This window comes from Podarcis pityusensis, assembly GCF_964106645.2.
Source record: "Podarcis pityusensis genome assembly, chromosome: 15".
In the NCBI taxonomy this organism is placed as follows: Eukaryota; Metazoa; Chordata; class Lepidosauria; order Squamata; family Lacertidae; genus Podarcis; species Podarcis pityusensis.
This window is the reverse complement of record NC_138040.1, coordinates 31,616,187-31,638,669: the sequence shown is the minus strand read 5'-3', so window position 1 is coordinate 31,638,669 and position 22,483 is coordinate 31,616,187. Positions and strand designations below refer to the sequence as shown.

The following is a 22,483-nucleotide window of genomic DNA, read 5'->3' as shown; positions in this document are numbered from 1 at the left end:
TAAGAGCAGCCTGGCTTTATGCCGTAGTCTACTCAACAGGGCTGTCCTTTCTCTTTACTTCCCTTCAGCTTTCATCTCCAACTGATCCAGCAGTGCTGTCAGGCCAGGAGTTTGGGGCAGAAGTCCAGGCCTGATCCCTACTCACAGAAAGAGCAAAGAGGCCTTGAAACACAGCAGATGAGGGCTGGCTTATCGCATTTTGAAGTGAAGTAAATTGCCCTTTATGTCTAACCTACCTCACAGGGTTGATGTGAGGGTGAAATGAGGATGGGGAACCACTTTGTGCACTGCTCTCTGAGCTGCATGGTGGATGCACCTGCCTTCCGTAAGACCAGTAAGTCTAAAGAGTAAAGTTGCATCACTCACTGCCCCACTGCTCTGGCCACACTGGGTCCCCAACATTTAGGGGTTGCCATGCATCAGTACAGCTTTGCCCTGGCAGGCTGTGAGGGTATGCATCTGCTTCAAAAAGTGAACATGCATCTTCTTGGTCCCTAATTTCAAAAAAATAACGAAAGGAAGAAACCCTTTGTTATTTATGCAGGCTGCATTTTTTCTTTCTTTCTTTCTTTTTGCTGAGACACCCACCCTCCCCAAAAGCTCCTCAACTGCTTCCCATGTTATCTGTGTAAGCAGTAAAAGGTGACTGTGTCCTATGTTGAAAAGGCTGTCAGAGGACAGTCCCATTTGAAGGGCTGTCCAGCTCATGTCTGGATTAAAGATAATGAAGGGGCCTCGGATTTGCCCTCAATCAAAATAGCAGGCTGAGAAGACACACAGGTCACCTGTTTAAAGTCTTGTTCCCTTCTATGGTGGGATGTACTACATTTCTATTTCTAAACTTGCGTCTATATGTCTAAATTAGCATATGCAAATTTCATGCAAATCTCTGCTGTTTCTGGCAGTCCGAAAGTGGCCTCTAAAGAAAGAGCACAGCATACTGGGCAACAGGGAAGAAAATAGTATTTCATGATACACATGGTGATAATCAGCGAAATGTGATGTGCTAGATCAGGCCACTGTCCCCATCCCTTCTCTCTATATATGCTGTTCTTCCAGACATTAACAAATATGTTATCCCATGCTCACACCCTGCCCCCTTCCATCAAGAGGAAGTCAACCATCAGTCACTCCAGTTTGGATGTTTGTAGACATCCATGTCTTGTGAACAGTCCATCTGAAGATACGCAGTTCGTGGACCAATCTGTTTTCCAAAGTGATGATGATTATTTAGCTTTCCTGTACCAGAAAGGGTTCTCATGAAATCAAGACACACCTCCTTGTCTGCTGCACATTATGTGAAAATTGTACACAAATAAATTGTTAAAAGGCAAAAACCCTCAGTGAACAGCTGCTAGGAAGGAGGTCAGTATTATGCATCTGATTCCCCCATAGTCACCCACCTGGGTGAAAGAATGCAGCAGAGAGGACAATCATGGCACAGGTGTGACTCTTTTACCCCACCTGGGCCCTGCTCTGTGTTTGCTGATGCATTGCCATTGAGGAGAATCCCAGCAGGAAGACCTGCTGTTTGATTGTTACCTGCTGGCCTGAGAAGGCCAGAACCTCCCAGAAGCCAGGTGGGTATTTTTCTGGGTTGGGGGGTTGGGGGAGCCCCTACAGGAAGTGCCAGAAGTATATCTTTGCTAGTAGTATTAGTAATGTTGGGTTGCTGATTTTTACTTTTGGCTGCTACAGTGTAGATTGTTAAAGCAGATTTATGGGCTTTGTTTTGTAGGTCTTTGGGTGGCCTTTTCTCATCTCCCGGTTGGTTCTGAGTGAATATTGTCACGCTTACTGCAGTTTCAGTGATAGATATTTGGGGATCATTGTTTTGCTACTATACCCAATGGTCATTTTATAACTGTGTGTGTAAGTCGTCTAGAAACATTTTGTATTAGGCAACAGTTGGTTACCGGGTGGTACTGATAATGCCAAGGTTGCAGGTTCAATCCCTGTATGGGACAACTGCAATTGCAAGGGGTTGGACTGGATGATCCTTAGGGTCCCTTCTGACTCTACAATTCCATAAAATTAATTTAATAATAATAATACTTCTGGTACATTTTGATCACCTAGCCCATGGGTAGGCAAACTAAGGCCCGGGGGCCGGATCCGGCCCAATAGCCTTCTAAATCCGGCCCACGGATGGTCCGGGAATCAGCATTTTTTTTACAAGAGTAAAATGTGTCCTTTTATTGAAAATGCATCTCTGGGTTATTTGTGGGGCATAGGAATTCATTCATTCCCCCCCCCCAAAAAAAAATAGTCCGGCCCTGCACAAGGTCTGAGGGACAATGGACCGGCCCATGGCTGAAAAAGTTTGCTGACCCCTGACCTAGCTACTACTTGGCATTGAATGGAGGGCACTTCCAGATTTGCCATTGTTGGGGTGGGATACAGTCCCATACTGGTAAATTCAGGTTGTACAATTATGGTTGGTTGGGAGTCCTTGTGCAGCAAACCAACTTCCCCCAAAGATTGGACTTTTTGCATTAAGGCGAGTGATGGTGAAATGTATAGGAAAGCGTCAGACAACACTTGCTTTGATGCAATGTCACCTTAACCCCTGTGCAAACAAATCAGAATGCGTGTTCAGTGAATAGGGTATCTGTAAGAGCCCTGAGATCGTGGGGCATTCTGCAGGTCCCCTTCACCCGAAAAGGTGTATGTGATTTCTCTTTCGCAATGGAGACCTTCTGTCTGACAAGCTTTCAAATGAATTCACTGCAAAGGCACTTGTAACAACTCTTGTATTAATTTTCCAGTTGTGCTATTGGGGGGAGGGGGTAAGAGAATAGGGCGGGGGGAGGAAATACACAAGCAGCAGTAAGAAAATGCTCTATGTTCACTCGCAGTAGCCCCCACGGGAAGGGCCTTCTCTGTGATTGTCACACGTCACTCAGATTATGAGCTCAGTCCTCTGTCCACCAACAGTTCCTCTGCAGCTGATCCAGACCAGAGAGTTCCTGTTGTGCGTGTCTGTCTGTCTGTGTGTCTGTCTGTGTGTTCTTCTGAGAATCAACACTTTAAAAGTTTTCAACTCCAGGTTTTGTTTTGCTTTTATAGTCCAAAGACACACTGTAATATTATGAACACTCAACACCAAACCAAAAGAAAGTAAAAAAAAAGACGACCAGAATTAAGCAGTCAGTGCACACTAAGTTACACTAATGACTGTTCCTCTCCCCCCTCTACGGAACTTCCTTAAAAGTAAGCCAAACTCTTTGAGGTTGCTTGAAGACAATTTTTGTGTGTGACTGCAGTTTGCAAATGGGGCTAAGCGGCAGGAAGGGCAGTAGGCTGCCATACTTGACAGCTTTGAAGGTGTGCCATCTCCAAAATGTCCCGTCAGGAAGTGATGTCATGGAGGAAGAGGAAGCGGAGGGGAAAGACACCAGGAGCATTGGTCACCTTCTCTTTGTGAAGTGACCAAGAACAGAGGACTTGACAGGTAGCATGTATGTATCTCCCCATCAAGTGAAAATGGGAGAGGTAATCTTCGGAGGAATCAGGAAATACAAAATTGCTGGTCAACAGGAAGACCATGTGTTGTCTCAAAACATCCTGCAGCCAGAAGAGCTCATATTTTATGGAATGAAAGAGGGTTCTCCTGTGGTTCTCCTGTGGTGTTGAGTCTAGAACCCCAACCCTTTCCCTGAAAGAGGATGCCGTTGTTACACATATGGAAAAGCAACCAACGAAGCTTATGGGTTTTGTTCCGACCTACAGTTACTCAAACGAGTTGCCTGTCTTTGGGCCTTCCGTCGCTCCCATGGCCCCCTAAGCCCAGTCTGCTGCAGGAAGAAAACAGACTTTGTTGTGCTTAAAATTAGTTTGGGTTCAGCTGCCGTAGGTTCTCCCCACCTGCTCAGTAGGATCAACAGATCCAGGAGGGGAAGGTACGTGTCTCTTTGTATGGACTATTTTACCTGCAACACAGACTCCTAGTCCTAGCTCCCGTCGCCTTGTGTGTTGGGCTGCAGTTTCTCCTCTTAAGTGAGGAAGAGGGGAGAAAGTGCCTTGAGGCCTTATAAAGAAAAAGTCACTAGAATGCAAATAAAACCACAAAACAACCTCCACCCACCCAGAACCTGCCGACCTCAGGAGGCTGCTCCACCCCGGCTGGCGGCAGGGCTGGGTTTCAGGCTGGGAGGGGAGCTTGCCTTCTTCCAATGTCCCAGCCTGCTGCTCCTCTTCCTCCTCCTCCTCCTCCCCCCCCCCCACCGCTTCCATGTCCCAGTCCCATCCTCCTCACACATGGGTCTGCATTCTCCTCTGCAGGGGCCGGGAGGGGTCTGAGTTTTGAGAGGAGGACTGGGAGTGGTGGGAAGAGGAGGCCGAGGCCTTGCTGGCCTTGTCGAACTGTACGTAGCCGTCCTGCTTGCCGCTGCTGCTGACGCTGCTGTCGCACTGCGTGTCCAGGAAGGAGCTGCTGTCGCTCATAGAGCCCCGCTGGAATTCCCGCTCGCACAGCTCGATGGAGCTGCTGCCCATGCCCAAGACGAAGCGCTGGCTGTAGTCGTAGAGGCGGTTCTGCCCGCTCAGGGTCGTGTAGATGTTGGTGAAGGACATGCCCGTGGGCACGCGCTGCTTGTTGGCTGGTCTCAGGTCCGGCTGGCAGCCTGAGAGGGAGATGGTGGGAGTGGAGTGGTGGTCCTTGAAGGTGTTCACACTGTAATAACCATTAGTGGGATCCTGGAAGAAATGGGGGGGGGGAGAGTTATTTCTTGGCTCAGGGTGCGTGTTTTGTGTTTTAGACTTCTTGGTTTATGTTATGTACTGAAGTTCTCACCCTGGGCCAGCAGGGGATACTGTAGATAGTTATGCAAATAAGGGATCGAAAGTGACGTTCAGTGATTGGATAGTTTTAGAAAATTGTTACAGTTACATTGTACTGGACCTCTATATAAGCAGGCTGACTGAACCTTTCAGTTCAGTTCTGTTCTGGCCTGTGGATAAACAAGAGCTGTTTGAAGAATCGCTGTGTCGTCTGATATGTTCACCCACAACTTAACAGTTTATACTGTTGGCTGCGCCTTTATTTAAGAGTACAGTCATACCTTGGAAGTCGAACTGAATCTGTTCCGCAAGTCCGTTCGACTTCCAAAACGTTCGGAAACCAAAGCGCGGCTTCTGATTGGCTGCAGGAAGCTCCTGCACTCAATCAGAAGCCCCGCCGGACGTTCGGCTTCCAAAAGAACGTTCGAAAATTGGAACACTCACTTCTGGGTTTCGATCATTTGGGAGTCAAGGCATTTGAGATCCAAGGTACGAATGTATTTTTTTACCCCAGCATTCAGCCAGAGTGGCTTACACACAATAAATTTAAACAAGGCAGTTCCTGGCCTGCGGACTTGCAATCTAAAAAACACAACATACAAGGGGAAAGGGACAACAAGGGAAGTGGGAGGGGAAGGAAATTCAGGTGCAAATTCTTAAATAGTAGTACAGATAGGAGCCATTTTAGGAGCATCCAAATGACATGTGATCACTGACATATGACCACTTTTGGACCCAGAAAAAGGAAGGGAATCCCCATGCAAAATGGTTGTTGCCTGTATTTCAAATCATGCGGGCAGGGAAGAAAGGACATCAGATATCATTGTGGCATCAGGTGATTGACAAGCAAGTGGCCCCACCCACCTGTCACACTTGGCCTGCAGGGATGGTGGTGGCAGATAATTGTTAGGATATCGTTCTGTTCTACCTTAGAAGGGAACAGGCATGACTGTTGTGTCACATGCCTGTTTACTTCCAGCACTTCTGTTTGTATATAGGTAGCTTTTGGGTTACTGCTGTTTTGCTGGAGACGAAGGGAAGCAGACATGTTTTCCTTTGTTCTTGAACTATGCTGAATAAAATACTATACATTATGCTTACATATTTCTCTGTCCGCTTCTTGTGCTGTAAGAAGATTTGCACACTCTGCTGATAGAGCGTGCACGGGTCTCTAAACGTATCTGAGGCTCATGCCGCTGATTGATGCTGTTCCAAGGGAGACTGGCTGCCGGCCGGTGGCTGGAGCCAGCTGGGGGCCTGCCTGATGCCTGCCTGATGCCCCCGTTTTCCCGGCAGTATCCCAACAACAACAATCGGTTCCCTGCCTCTGTTTTAGTATATCTTATCTACAATGAGTTTTGCGTTACGTGGTTTTAGCAGATCTACATTGAGTTTGGCACATTGTTCCCCAAGCTGCCGCTGGAGGCATTTGAGCGCTGCAGTAGCTACCGATTTGAATACGGAACTGGGGGGCTGTTGATGTAACCACAGGATGATGCCATCACATGCTGAACTCCTCTGGGCCGCACTCTCACCCATGTTCTCAATATGATTGAGTCTGGCTGTGTGAATTGCCCCAAATTTCACTTTAATTGCTTTGTAAAAGGTGGCAGCGCTGGTGGTTACCAGCCTCTCATGGTATAATGAAGAAACATGGCTACCTGCTGCGATAAGTACTTGAGCTTATTGTATTGATGTTGATTCTAGTGGCACTTCATTGGCTTAAACCGGACTTGACTTGTTTTCCTAACTGCTTGCCAGATACAGGTGACTAAGGAATCCCTGGATCTGTTAACCCCAAGGTAGCATTGTTGCCTGCATGAGTAAAGTAGTAAGTATCCTGCTGCCCAGGAAAGGAGCCCCTGTGGCCTTACAGATGTTGTCTGGACTACAGCTCCCATCAACTCTGGGCACTGTGTCTACACTGATGCGAAACTGGAGTCCAGCACCATTTCCAGGGCCACATGCTCCCCACCCCTGCTGTAGTCAATTACCTTCAAATTCTGAAACTCCTTCTCTTCCTCCTTGAGCACTTCCAGCTGCTTGAGGACCGAATCCTGCTGGAACTCGCTCCTGTCCATCTGCAAACAGGAGAGGCAGATTAGCAAATACTGTTGAAGCACCCATCCATGGAATTAATCTGGGTTCGTCTTTCAGCCTGTGGCAGCAGGAACATTGTCAGATACCTCAATGGCACTGCTGGTTGTGAAATGCCTTCTTCCCTCTCACCCCCATATCCAGCATTTTTGGCAGTTTGGACAGGGAGCAGGGTAGAAAGGAGGATGGAATCATCCAGCTGCTGTCAGCAAATCTCTTTCTCCTCCTCCTCTTAGATCTGGGTTGTAGCAGAAGCTCAGTAGCGCAACTCCTCTGCTCAAAACCACCCCTTCCTAATTGAAGCGAGTGTTGAGTTTTATATGCACATATTTGCAGAGCAGGTATGGTTTGGCTCTGAGCTTTTGCAGGGGGTCACCGATTCTCACCTGCACCAGTTGAGGGGTCTGAAGTCTTTAGCACCCAACTATTCAGAGAGCTTTTGTCTCATTTCCCTCCTCTCCTGCCCCAAATTAAAGACTGCTTTCTATTTTACTTAGACAGACGGATCCACAAGGAAGAACCCATTCTCCCAGCCTCATTAGTTTTTCTGCAAAGGATGCTTCTGATTGGGGGCAAAGTACAAGTTAATTAGAATATGGCTTTAATTACCCTTCTTTCAGGAAGGTGGGATGCACGAGATCTGAATAGTTATCAGCCAATTTCTCTGTTGCCTTTTATCTCCTCTAGATATTGATCTCTTCTCTTCAGCATTCCCATTTTTCTCTTTGCCACTGAAGTCTGGGGCTTCTGGTGGAATTACCGCTGCTGAATGCAGAGGCTAATCACAATTCTAAATCTACAATACAGTCCTGATTGTTGCTTGGCGTCTAGCTTTTCTTTTTCTTTCTTTTCCTTTTTTTTTAAAAAGAAAAGCTTGGCAAATGGTGGCAGAAATCCTTCCCCTGCAGCAGTTTCTCTTGATCTGTCAGAAAGTCTTTGATACAGCTATTTAATGCAATAAATTAAGGCACCTGTTTTTTTGTTTGCTCAGAGGTAAAAAAAAATATGCTGGTAGCATCAATTGATTCAATAGAATAAATACATGTGTCAAAAGTATTAAATCTGGGGCGGGGGGGGGAGGGGAGAAAAGAGAGCACACCAGTCAAAATGGGCAATGTGGCCTCTCAGTGGGCTGAATGTCAAGTTGCACCGCAGTCCTGGCCTCTCTGTTTAAAGGGATAGGGGTAAGGAAATTTAGAACCTGCATTGTATGTGCATATGCTGAGAGAGATCTCTAGGCTGCTAATTTTGAGGGTCACGAAAGGGCTGTAAATTGTTAGTTATTTAATTCAACACTATCTTACTGCCAGGGAGTAGGGAGAGGGACTTGTGGAATTTTCTGCACCAGCTGTGGTTGGCCCTGGATACACTATAACCTGGCCTGGGATTAGGGTTGGATGGATCTGTCAATTTTGGTTCTCTCAGTTTCCCATTTCCCTCCCATTTTAAATTGAGCTCTCCACATTTCAGCAGCAATTTGTGGATTTTTTAAAATAAAATTTGACAGCATTTTGGTGTGAATTTTCTCCAATAAACCTATTTTTGTATGCAATTTGACTCAGTGTACACATTTTTTGTTGCTATTTTCATTAATATGTGTGTTTTGATGCACACTAACCATTGTACAGTAGTACTTTGGTTCTCGTACGTAATCTGTTCCGGAAGTCTGTTCGACTTCTGAAACGTTCGAAAACCAAGGCGCAGCTTCCGATTGGTGCAGGCGCCCCGGAAACAATAGCCGACAACTGCATTGGACGTTCAGCTTTCAAAAAATGTTTGAAAACCGGAACACTTACTTCTGGGTTTTCTGCATTTGGGAGCCAAAATGCTCAAGTACCAAGGCGTTCAAAAACCGTATATGCATTTTTATGCACGCTACTTGCTGGGTAACTGCATTGCAAAATGTGGAGATGTGCAGAATTTGAAGGAAGCTGTTTTTGGGGGGGAGGGGATTGTTTTATAAAGTATGAATTTGATAGCTTTGTGCTTAAATGTAAACTTCATTGAATTTATCCCCCAGCCCCCAGCCCAGCCTGGGTGTGTGTGTATTAGCATTGGCCATTTGATGCTGTCTCAGGCAGTACCCAGGTGAGTACAATCTAAGGGGTTGTATCTGATGCTAGTCCTACTCAGAGTAGAGCCACTGAAGTTAATGAACATTATTAACTTAGGTTCCTTAATGTCAGTGGGACTATTCTGAGTAGAATTTCATTAGATACTACCCTGTGCCTTTAAATAGCTTGTGGTTTCCTTGTTGATCCTGAAAAATGTCATTTTGGTTCCTTTGTAAAGGGGCTGATGATAGTCAATCCCCTGCTGTCTTTGCAGTTCAGATCCCAAAGCATGGAAGGGGAATGTTTTTGTGTTGTTGAGGGGACTACATTCTGGCAGTGGGCTATCTCTCCTTTCAGCCAGCCTAGTGATGCTCAGGACTGAATCTGAGATCTTCCGCATGCAAAACATGTACTATGTCTATGAGCTGTGGTCCCGTCTTAAAATTTAATTGTGTTGAAGTCAGCAGCTCTGCATGCTCAGGTTCAAGCCTACAGTAGATCTTGGGCTGATCACTTGAGGAATGAGAAGCAGGGATTTAACCCTTGTGCCACCACCATCCAACACTAGGAGGTGCTGTAGTGTGGGTTAGGAAGTCCACTCAGTGGTGGCTGTTGCTCCATGGAACTGATGGGGTGTAAGGCAGGGAGACCAACAGTAGGTGGAGCCAGAGCCTATGAGAGACAGAACCATCTCCTGATTGGTTGTAAGAAGGCAGGCTGGTGGGGATTGGTTTAGCGTAGATTAAAGTGGCTGGGGCAGTGCCTGATTTGCCTGAATGGATCTGCCTCCATTGAGTCCACTGCTTCAGAGCTCATCCCAGCCTAGGTGGTCTTCGGCAAGGACTTATCTTTGTGGCTCCAGACAGTAGTTTTGAAAGCTTCTCTTCCTTTTGGAAGCTGAAGTGAACAAGCATGTATGCAATTTTCACACAAGGGAGTGTACTTGGGCACACTCCCCACTCCCTTCACTTTCAGTAAGCTTATCTCTCTGCACATCCATCTCTGGAGCAGTTCTGAGATGTAAATAGTGGCATTAATCAGCAGGTGGCAGTATAACCATATCAGCTCAACTCACTGTGTGTATGTTAGAGAGCTGGTTAGCTCCAGAAAAGCACAGTTGTTCACAAAGGAAAAGCCACATGAGTTAATTTATAATTCTAGAATTAAGCCATTCATTAGTGTGACCTTTCATAAAGTTTACACTGTGGTTTAGTTCAATATGATCTCACTCCAGCAACTAACAGCTGGAGGCTCAATCCCCCCTCCTTTCCTTTATACTCTCTTCCATTTCCATCTATTCCCCAGACCTGCCCCTTAAATTCGATGGGTTGATATAGGTATATATATTTTTAAAGCCCCGCTGGGTGCAAAAGAGGGTCTTCCTCTCAGCTGATCTGCCTTAGCAACCTGATCCACCTTGAGGGTTTGGGCACTGCAATTAGAAGACTTGATTTTAGTACGGACAGAGGAGACTGGATAAATCAAAGACAATGGAATGTGATTCCCCCTTCTCATATTAACTATGGAGCACATGGCTTATGGAATGTGCTATGTATTATCTTGCATACTAGTAGCAAACCCATTCACTGAGTGTCAGTATGCGACTCAGCCAAGCCAGCACCATCCACAGGCTAAAGGGAGGTATCAACAGGCTCAGAAGATGGGCAGCTGGGAGTGCATCTTGCTGCAGCAAAGGAGCAACCAGGAGCCCACTTTGAGCTGCCAACTGTCCCTTGGAAGCCTTTCCCCACCCACCCCTGATGTGGTTCGGTGTGGTACCTGAATTTCAAGCATTGTGCAAAGCTCTATAAGTGTATACAGTCATACCTTGGGTTACAGACGCTTCAGGTTGCGCATTTCAGGATACGGACGTGCCAAAACCTGGAAGTACCGGATTGGGTTACTTCCGGGTTTTGGCACTCACACATGCACAGAAGCACTAAATTGCGCTTTGCACATGCGCAGAAGACCAAATCACAACAGACGGGATGCGGACGCTGCGGGTTGAGAACGTGCCTCCAGCACAGATCACGTTCACAACCCAAGCGTCAACTGTATTCTGAAAAGGATTGCAATGGGAAAGCTCTGAATTAAAGAAGGTGGATGCACGTGTGAATTTGGGGAGCAGGGACAAAAGCTAATGTTGTTAATAATAATAATAGGACTTCTGGATGCACAGAGGAATAAAATGTGTGTGTGCACACGCTCAGGTTTAGTTACTATCTACATTAGTGCTCAAATAGTGGGGAAAGCTGGTGTGTGTTTATTTCCCTTAACGTTACTGATGAGCCTTACCCTGATTCTCCACAATTTTGGTCAAATTGTCTCTCTCTCACACACACACACACCTCAGCACTTTGTAGTCTTTAAAAACAACAGAGCTGCTTTGAGAGGAAGAGCACAATATATTTACTAAGTAAAAACAATAAATTCATAGTGAAAGGATTTGTTGTAAAACAGGGTAAGGGAAGGAACAAAATAAAAATTCGGGGACATGGATACAGTGTAGTATCTTGATGAAACCACTGAAAAGAACAGCAGTAGAGAGTTCTTCTTCCTGTTCTACACAGATGCATTATGGGAGAAATGAGGGAATCCATTCAAGTCTCTGAAACTTAGTCCACTGATAACTAAGCATGTGACTGGTTAAGCTAAGAATGTGACTGACAACTCAGATGCCTTCCAGCCACCTGGCCTGCAGCTTTGGGACGATGGATCATGTTAGAAAGGATCCACTGCAGCCTCAGATCACAGCTGGGTGTGCCATAACAAAGCACACTCTTGGGAAACTTTGCTTTGAGGAACACATGCAGAGTCCAGGGCCATACTGGTGGAGCTCTCACTTGAATCTGTTCACAGCAAGCAAACTCCAGTCTCAATTAGCAAAAACACAATGGCAACAATGCAAAATGGATTCAAAAGGTGACATGACCTGGTAGGATTAGCAAGTATCAGGGAAATGCAGCCAACCTCTTCTTACTCTCTTGCCAAAATACTTGAAATTGGCAGACTTCTTCCTTAGGCACCGAGTTTGTTGCACACAGACCCTGGCTTCTAGAATCATGGGGAGCTGTGTTCTACTGAGTCAGATCACAGATCCAATTGTCTACAATGACCAACAGTGACTTTCTATATTTCAAGCGGAGTTTCTCTTGGTCCACCTGGTGATGCTGGCGATTGGACTTGAGACCACTGGTCAATGTCCCTTCCTGGCTTAAGGGGAATATTGATTTGATCAATGCCCTTTGTTCCCTTGCTTCAGGACCTCCTAGGATCTGTCCTGTCGCTCAGGGCCATGACAAGGCTATGAGTGGCCATCCTTGAATCTAAAGTGGTGCATCCATCTCAAGGCCACTGAAATCAGCAGCTTGAGCTGGAGAACTTGAAGTGCAGCAAGCATCAGCCCATTTTAGCTGGCAAAGGCAGAAGTCCTGACTCACTGCTATGATCATGCTATTTATACCATGTCTGGCCAATCCAGATGCTCCATACTGCCAGCCAATTGCAGAGGGCAATGTTGGCCACCCCTATAATCCCTCCATGCCTGAGCGTGCTGTGTGCCTGCAGCCCACAGCACCTCGCTAGGTTTCCTTCCCATCCCAGAGTTCAAGCCCAGAGATCCTGAAACTACACATGTTTATTTAGGAATAGATGTAGGTGCCTTATATCAGGCAATGACATTTGTCCATCGAGACCAAATCTGCTGTAACAGGGGCATGGCAGTTCCATACAGGGAACTCCGTCACCCACCTGATAACTTCAAATGCCTTTTCCTGGTTGTGATTGTGATGTACCTGCAAAATCCTATGAGCTGAATTGCTGCCCGTGCTGCTTTCTCATGAGGAAACTAACCAGGCGGTTTGTGGGCAAGTGGGGCAGGGAAGCAAAACCAGGAAGAGGAATCTTATTGCTACATGTCACACTGCTGACAAAAGCATCGATTTTGCTATTTAGATGTTGGTGAGATTTAATGAAAAGCATAAAATGGAAAGTGCTTGGCTAGATTATCCCCGTGAACAGAATACTCATCAGGAAGCACTCAAAGCTCATGTTTGGAAGAAGGGTGTTGAAAAGAATGGGAGAGTTTTGGCCCAGCAGTCAACGTGGAACTGGTCTACTGGCCAGGATGGTAAAAGGGACTAAGAAGTAAAGCCTTTTGTAGCATCAAGGGAAGGGGAAGGTGTTGAGAGTGTTTTGCAGAATGGGGTGAGGAACAGGTTAGAGAGATTTATTGACTGATATTTTCTGAAAAGGCCTTCTCTAGTGCTTTAACCTCTAAGCACCTGACAGTAACGCATCTCAATAATAAAAAAAAATTGCCGCAGTCATAATAAAACACCTAAAATCAGCATTAAATGGTTTTTAGCTTTGTATAAGTTATCACTGGTGGTTCCCTCGCTGCGAGAAGCCAAGTTACAGGGAACCAGGCAGAGGGCCTTCTCGGTAGTGGCGCCCGCCCTGTGGAACACCCTCCCACCAGATGTCAAAGAGAAAAACAACTACCAGACTTTTAGAAGACATCTGAAGGCAGCCCTGTTTAGGGAAGCTTTGAATGTTTGACAGACTACAGTCATACCTCGGGTTGAATACGCTTTGAGTTGAGCGTGTTCGAGTTGCGCTCTGCGGCAACCCGGAAGTAACGGAGCGTGTTACTTCCAGGTTTCGCTGCTTGCGCATGCGCAGACACTCAAAATGACACCACGTGCATGCGCAGAAGCGGCGAAAAGCTCTGGAACGGATCCCGTTCATATCTAGAGGTACCACTGTATTGTATTTTAATATTTTGTTGGAAGCCACCCAGAGTGGCTGGGGAAACCCAGCCAGATGGGTGGGGTGTAAATAGCAAATTATTTTGTTTGTTTGTTTGTTTGTTTATTTATTTATTTCTGACAGCCTTCATGGTTCTTCATGTTTCTAAAAGGAGATGATAATAAAGTCTGCATTGGCAAAGTGGAATGCCCTTAATAGAGATGGCCTTGTGTTAATGATCCAGCTGGGAGTCCTGTGTTGAGATTCCTGCATTGCAGGGGGTTGGACTGGGTGGTCCTCAGATTCCCTTCTGACTCTGCAGTTCTATGATTCTAGGGAAACATGGCTCTCTTGTTGTGTATGGACCCCAAGGACAACCTTTTCCTGTTAGCTGTCAGGTAAGGGATGTGCCTCCCTCTCTGGGCACCTGCTTCTGTATATAATGCAAACTCTTCTCCTGGACTCATTGGCTCTCCCTTCCTGGCTGCCATATGGCCAAAGATTCCAATATGCTTTTGAGCTTTGGTTACACTGCTGTCAACACAGATGGCTGGCGATAAAGCTTACCCACAGACCTGTTAAAGTTGAGTAGCTGCCATTAACTTATTGCCAGGACCGTTGAATTCAAGGGCATGTCCAGATTTTGTGGGGAAGTGGAGGTGGAGGGAAAACAAGACAAATGGCTCCTAATTCCTTCTGGCACCGTCGCTCGCCAGCAAACAATGTCAGACTGGGAAGCGAGTGGTGGCCGAGTTGGGGATTAAGCCAGAGAGCCACTCTGTGGCTCAAACTCAGCAACCAAGTAGGGATTGTTTTGTTTTGAAAACTGCCGCTGCCCGCCCCCCCCCCCCCCCGTTCCTGGAGCAAACAAGGTCTTTGCTAATCAATTTAGCCAGTGTCCTCGAGTTACACCATGGCACAAGCTGGTGTTGTGAAGCCTGATGATCATACAAACTTCCACCATTGGAAGGCAGCAGTTGGCTGTTTTTAGAGAGGTTGACTGCTGCTGCTGGCTGTTTTGTAGTAACAACAACACTCACTGTGTGCTCCAAGTGCCTTGCCTTGCATTTATTACCTCAGTAAACATTAAAAATAACTCTGTAAGAGAGGGGACAATCATCCTTACAGACTCTCTATCTCTCTCTCTCTCTCTCTCTCTCTCACTCACTCACACACACACACACACACACACACATATCTATGCAGGACATATGGGCAGGACACAACCCAAATATGCAGGATGTAACCAAAATGTGCAGCGAGAAAAGTGCACCACAAGCGATACCTGCAATAAAATGTTGTAGCGCCAAATGCTCCTGTTCCCTCTACCAGCCAGCCTCCACCATACTCTGATAGATGCAAGCTCCCCGCTCCCTCTTCCTTGTGTGGGTTGAAATGTTTGAGATGGGGTGGGGAAGGAGCACAATTCATCCTTGCATGTGAGTACTGGGTGGGAGACAGCAACCTGGGTGTGACTGACAGGTGGCAATCTGTATTATTTTATACAGTTCTGTCAGTGGATGGTATCATTGTTGTCTTGGTGTTTTTGTCATATATTTCAGGTTGAGTAGAAAGATTGATTGGTGATGTAGTGGGAGATAATTGGAACTCCTGGGTGGGATGGTGTGTTTGTGTGTACTGATGAATGCATGTGAGGTGTGGGAGTAGAATGGGTTGAGTGATATGGAACAAGCAGTTCGTACTGTGGTTTTGTGTAACTGTAAGGCAGAATTTGGGTGGGATGTCTTTGTGTTAGTGGGATGAGTGTTGTATAGTGAGGGTCAGGATGTGCCTTGCAAGAGGCGGGGTGAAGAGGGAAAGGATCTCTGACGCTAAAAGATGTTTCAAAATGTGCTGCTATGTTTTCATTTGGGTTTTTAAAAGTTGTTTTATGCACTATGTTGTAGTTTTCTTTTATACTGCATTGTATTTTATTATACAGTAGTTTCTCTGTTGGAGATTATGCATACTGGCTGGAGAATGAACAAAATACAGTCAATATAAGCACATTACTTACGTATATTGACCGGGAGATGTGCCCAATTCCTTCTTTACAGAAGGATTCTGGACATATACTTCCTGAAGCCTGGTGAGTGTGCACAGTGGCTGGTTATTATGCACATTAACTACTCAATAAGTGAAATAAGTGATGCTCAGGACTCGGCCACTTTGAAAAAAGCCACTGTTTCTTGTTCCAACAAAACAAAACAAAACTTTATGTGAGTGTGTGTTAACTGGGCACTTGGACTTTCACTGTGGTTTCCAGTACAGCAGCAAAAGTCACACCCTAAACTTGGCAAAAATGCTGGGGTGGCCCATCCTGCAAGCATTTACAACCTGGTCTTGGTTCCACTTCTACATGCGCTACTTTAGCATCCTGTCTGGCAAATTCCCATTACAATCAGGCACATTTAAGTCAAGCGTTTAATGGGCAATTGCAGTTGTTAATGTGCCAGCAGTGCAGCTGAGATGATACCTTTTCATTCTCCACGTTGCATTTTTTGAGTTAGGTAACAAATTGAAAACTTTCTGCAATTCGCATAATCATGCCCTTTGACATTTAAAAAAAACAATCATTTACATCAAACACTGACTGAATGTCCTGATGGTGGTCACTGTATAGTTGTGGCTGGATCTATGATGCTAGTTCTGACCTGCAAGGATGGAAGGCTTCCTATCAGCAAAGTGACATGTAGAGGTAGCCTGTTCAATAAAGAAGCAGGAGCAGCTCATTTTTTCATAACAAAGTGAGAGGCTCAAGCATTCTTAAGCTAAAACAGGTGTGGAACCTCAGGTCCAGAGGCCAGATGTGCCTCTAACTGGCCCTTGGGACTCCCTTCAGGGGAAACCACACCCTTTCTATCCAGACCACACCTCTCACCAGATTTGCTTCATACTCTCTGAGGTTTTTTGTTTACCTGGAAGGTATCATTGATTTGTGATAATGACTCTTGTTGCCTAGATGGAGGATAGGCTGTGTGTGTGTGTGTGTGTGTGTGTGCGTGCGCGCGCGCATAGGAACTAGCCTACAGTACAAAGGTAAAAGTTGCACTTGTTGCTCTACACACTGATGCTCATGGTACTACTAGGCTCACATTGATCATAGCTCCCCACACAAATACCAACCAGCTTTCTATTGCACAGCCTGCTCCATTCTCTGCTGTTGGTTTAAACATGAAATATGTTGTGCACCAGTCACTGATCCTTCTCATCTCCTCTCCCTTCTTTTTCTCTCTCCCCACAAATTTGCAATAACTGTGGGGAAGCTTCTTAGAACACTTCCCACAGCTCTAAATGAGCAGTGTTTTGATCTAGAACACAGTTGATGGCTATCCAGGGTCGCTTTGGGTCATGTGAGATGATAAGGTTTCTGAAAAGATCCAGGCTATTAATGTGATTACTAGCATCTGCTGGGAACATCCAGCTTTCCCAAAGAGGTAGACTTTCAGTGAGTGACAGCCTGATCCAAAGTAATTTCAGGACCTGGCACCTGAGGCTTGTAAAGGATGGCAAGATATGCAGTGTCAAAGGGAGGGGGTGAAGTTGGAGTCAATCCACTTTAACTGCACAAGATTATGAGGCAGAGAGGCAGAGAATTCATTGACAAAGGCGGAAAGGATGAAATTAATTACAGCTCTAAAATCAATAAAGACTTGATCTCTTTCTCTCTGTTTTTTTTTAAAGTTCTTGACAATGAAAGTGAAAGAAAAATGGTGGGGTGAAAAGGACATAACACAGACTTGGGGTGTGTGTTGTGTGCAGGCATGGATGGTATTGCATGCGTGTTACGTGCATGTACAGTACACACACATGTATGGCACACAGCAGAGTCTTTCAAAATGGGGGGAAATGGCAAAGATCAAGCTCTGACTTCCACAGTCAGAAGGAAAGAGAGGAGGTATATGAGAAGAGGAGACAGAAATTATCATCCCATCCTAAAGATGAGAGTAGTTCTGTTGATGTGGAACAGCTCACCCTATTGTAACAGCAGCTTAATGTATTTCATCTGGCTTTAAGGCCCACATGCTTTCAAGCACAGCTTCACAACAATAAGGGCTAGAATAAGGGCTGTTGTTGTTTTTTTCATGTACAAAGGCTGAGATTTTCTGGAATCTGCTCCTCAGCAGTCAATGGCGTGGTGCTCACCTGACCTCCCGAGCCACTGCTGCTTACCAGGAAGGAGAGGGATGAAGCAGCAGGGAGGTCAGTGCAGTACAAATGCACTGGCAGAGCCAGCTCCTGCCTCTGCCTCTGCCCCACACCAACCTCCCTACTGGCTCCCCACTTCTTCCTAGTAAGCAGCACCGATTCAGCTGCTGGGAGCACTGCTGTCCACTACTGCTGCTCCTGAAGTCACATCCTGCACTTTTACAAATTGCAAAATATGCACACAACCCAGTTACTAGAGGTCTGGTGAGTGTTCGTTTCTGATTTAGCTGGTGTTCTGTCTGCCATACTTCATTTGCGACTTATGCTACACCTAGGGATTTGAGATAAATTTGATTTCGTTTGCACTTAAAAGCAAACCTACCAAATTTGCACTTTCTGAAACAATGTGTGGAAAAACACACTCCCTGGAAAGTGTGTGTTTGTTTGTTTGTTTATGCATTTTAAACCCAGCTTTCCTCTGAGGAGCACAAGGTGGCATGCATGGTTCTTCTCCCTCTTTCCATTTTATTCTTACAATGACCCTGTGCATGGTAGGGTTAGGCTAAGAGACAGTGACTGGTCCATGGTCACCTGGCAAGCTTCAAGGTTAAGTAGGGACTTGAACCCTCATCTCCCAAGTTCAATACTGTAACCACCACACTACACTGGCTGTATTGGTGTTACTGCATGATGCTTTTGAATTATGGTGCTGGAGGAGACTCTTGAGAGTCCCATGGACTGCAAGAAGATCAAACCTCTCCATTCTGAAGGAAATCAGCCCTGATTGCTCACTGGAAGGACAGATCGTGAAGCTGAGGCTCCAATACTTTGTCCACCTCATGAGAAGAGAAGACTCCCTGGAAAAGACCCTGATGTTGGGAAAGATGGAGGGCACAAGGACGACAGAGGATGAGATGGTTGGATAGTGTTCTCGAAGCTACCAGCATGAGTTTGACCAAATTGCAGGAGGCTGTGGAAGACAGGAATGCCTGGTGTGCTCTGGTCCATGGAGTCACGAAGAGTCGGACACGACTAAACGGCTAAACAACAACAACAACAACAACAAACTACATCACCAGGGCCGTCTTAAGCATATCTGGCACCATGGTGCAAAGATCCCTCCGGTGCCGCCCCCGTTTCCCAGAGTTGTCGACCTTTTCCCAAGCCTCTGCGGGGATCGCTTTCCTTCCACGGAGGCTTGGGAGGCAAGCTGCACGCCTGCCAGCCACATGGTTGACGGGGCACAGCTGGCAGGCGTGCAGGCAAAGGGGAAGCCGCCAGCAAAGCCGTGCAGCTCCCCCACTCGCTGGGGCACCCCTAAGAGGCTAGCGCCCTGGCACAACAAGACAGTAAGCCCAATAGGAAAGACACCTCTGTACATCACCCTGGGACTGCTGCTTGCATTTTCAGCCCTCCCTGCAGCTCCAGTTCCTTCTCAGCATGGCACATCTGGAGTTTGCTGAGCTTATGATACCTCTGAATCTGCTTGGCCAGACCACTCAGACTCTGACCTTTGTCTGCAGATCACTGCCACTTTCCCAGCTTACTTGTCCATGGACCCCGGAAACTGGATCTCTTGACCCCAGATTTTGCTGGTTTTGCTGTGACTGACTCCTCCTAATGTAGAGGTGAGGAACTGGATCCATCCAGTGAGACAGGTCCTTACCTACTCCACCTCCTGCAGGCCAAGTTTGACAGGTGTGTGGGGACTCCCAACTGTCAATCACCAGATGACACAGTAATGTCACATGGCTTGATTTTGCCCACACAGATTCGGCTGATCATTTGGGCTTGCAAAACACTGTGCAGGATGCTGTGCAAAGCTCTGATAGCCAACTGGATCCCCACCCATAGTGGGCAGAACATTGTAAGCTGCTTTACTTCAAGGTTAGATGGCTGTCCATTGATTCCAGTATAGTCTACTCTAACTAGCAGCAGATCTCCAAGGTCTCAAGGTCTTCCCTCCTTATTTGGCACTGGATCATTTGAACTGGCAATACCAGGGATCTTTTGCATGCTCCTAGCATGTCCTTTCCCACAGAGCGATGAACTTCCCCAGGAACCTAAAAGTACCTCTTTATACAATTGTAGTGCAATTAAATACTTTAGGTAAAATATATATAAATATAATAAGGGAGGGAGACTGACTTGAACAAATATGACTTGCATTTCAAGCAGGCAGCCTGAGCAGTAAGACTGCATCTAGGTGTGCTAACTATTAATTAGGAAAAGGGTTTGAGAACCGTCGTGCTGATTGCAAAAGCAGTGGAGAGGAATGAGCATGTGATACTGTTTTTTTAAAAAAAAAATGAAGAAAAAGGGATCCTGGCAGTGTTTATCCAATAGGACCTCAATAGTGGAAAACATTAAGAGAAGTTTCCTAGGGGACAAAGGAAACATTAGCAACGGGCGACCCATCGTGTTGGGAAGGAGCAAATTACACAGCACAAACCTGATTGCTTTTCTGATGGAATTACAATATTAGCAGTTGAAGGGAGGTGTGGTTGCTATATGTAATACCTTTAGATTTTCAGCAAAGTTGTTTGGATGGTGTCTCGCCAAGCCTCTTGTAGGTAATTCAGGCTGGTTTGGAAGCGAGCCCTGTCGCGTGGATTGAGAAACGCGTGAAGGACAAGCAGAAAGGGTAATGGTGTTCTGTAATGCATTGAGTGCCGGGGAGGTGTCATCTAATGGAGCGCTGTGGTGGCTGATGTTCTGTCTGCTCCTATTTAACATCTGCATTATATGATCTCTATGTGAGAGGACTCGGCATGCTAATCATACTCACAGCTGATATTAAATGGTGAGGTGTTGTGAACATCGGAGAGGGCAGAGAGATAATTCAAAGGGACACAGAGAGGTTAGAAATGTGACCAGGAAATACAGGGAGTAATGAGATTTGGCTTGAAGGCAGCCTGCTAAGAATGGAGGCAGAGCATTTGGGTGCGCGATTTCCCTCTCTCTCTCTCTTTGGGTGGAAAACAAGTGTGAGAAGCAGTAGCAGCCCATGTGGTAGGGCAGAGACACCCTGCAGAGATCACTGTCACTGCAGCTTACCTGGAGAAGGATTATTAATACTGGGCTCTGCTTTGGGCCTGGAAGGTGGTGGCGGGAGCTTGCTTGCAACACCCAGAGATGCTAACTATGACAGGCAGCCGATGGGTGCAGATGACAGACCTCCAAGAAAGAAGGATTGGCGTGTGGTTGTTGAGTCAGAATCATGATTGGAGTCATCGCCTCCCCACACTGCCATTTCCTCAGAACCCCTGGCTCAGTCTACCCACACCAGTTTGTTCTGCTACCTTTGTGCCATCATTGTACAGCTTGCTCCCTTGCCAGGAATTCATCATAGCTGCTCATTAATGAGGCTGGATTCTTTAACTTGATCTGTCAGCTCATTGACAAATTTTGGAGACTCTTATTAGGCTCTTATTGAGGATGCACAGGATGGACGTTTTATTGCTGAAGGCAGCAGCTTGTGTGTGGCGTAGCGAGCAATGAGAAGGAAATGCACAGAGGCTTTTTAATGATCTGGAAGGAAATCTTCATTAGCACTGAGATCCTGCTATCAAGAGGGGTAGTATCCCAAAGAGAGAAAAAGAGAGAACAGGGCATCAAATCTTGCATAGAGCAAGGATGGACTCATCATCCTCTTTAAGAGCAGAGTTCCAGCCAAACTTTTGCAGTGGAAGAATGTCTATTCTGGGAGAGAGTGCCTACTATTTAGGGACGGATGGATCTGTCAATTTTGGTTCTCAGTCTTCTGATCTTAAATTTAGTACTCCACATTACTGCAGATTTTTGTGACTTAAAAAAAAAATCCTTCATGAACATGGTTGGTTTTTTTTTTGCAAGAAAATTCCCCTAATAGAATGGCTTTTTGTCTGCCATTTTGTATGCCCATCAAATAGAAGGGGAAGAAATGGAGGCAGTGAGAGATTTTACTTTCTTGGGCTCCATGATCACTGCAGATGGTGACAGCAGTCACGAAATTAAAAGACGCCTGCTTCTTGGGAGGAAAAAAATGACAAACCTAGACAGCTTCTTAAAAAGCAGAAATCACCTTGCCAACAAAGGTCCGTATAGTTAAAGCTATGGTTTTTCCAGTAGTGATGTATGGAAGTGAGAGCTGGACCATAAAGAAGGCTGATTGCCGAAGAATTGATGCTTTTGAATTATGGTGCTGGAGGAGACTCTTGAGAGTCCCATTGACTGCAAGAAGTTCAAACCTATCCATTCTGAAGGAAATCAGCCCTGAGTGCTCACTGGAAGGACAGATCATGAAGCTGAGGCTCCAATACTTTGGCCACCTTATGAGAAGAGAAGACTCCCTGGAAAAGACCCTGATGTTGGGAAATATGGAGGGCACAAGGAGAAGGGGACGTCAGAGAACGAGATGGTTGGACAGTGTTCTCGAAGCTACCAGCATGAGTTTGAACAAAATGCGGGAGGCAGTGGAAGACAGGAGTGCCTGGCGTGCTCTGGTCCATGGGATCACGAAGAGTCAGACATGTCCAAACGACTAAACAACAACAACAACAACTAAGTCCAGCATCCTGCTCTCACAGTGGCTGACCAAATGCCTACTGGAAACCTGCAAGCTGGACATGAGTGCAACAGCACTCTGCCCACCTGCAGTTCCCAGCCTCTCC

General features: G+C 46.1%; 1 protein-coding gene across 2 annotated transcripts in view; it reads right to left on the bottom strand.

Annotated features, from left to right (window-relative positions):
* Positions 1 to 2,736: 2,736 nt before the first annotated feature.
* Positions 2,737 to 22,483, bottom strand: part of KIRREL3 (kirre like nephrin family adhesion molecule 3) — a 737,348-nt gene continuing 717,601 nt past the window's right edge. For both annotated transcript variants that reach the window (XM_080983902.1, XM_080983903.1), the window contains 2 exons: positions 6,777 to 6,863; positions 2,737 to 4,698 (listed from right to left, as the gene is read on the bottom strand). In XM_080983902.1, the coding sequence (XP_080840028.1) occupies positions 4,255 to 4,698; positions 6,777 to 6,863 (531 nt within the window). In that variant the 3' untranslated portion in view covers positions 2,737 to 4,254. The remainder of the gene's footprint in view (positions 4,699 to 6,776; positions 6,864 to 22,483) is intronic.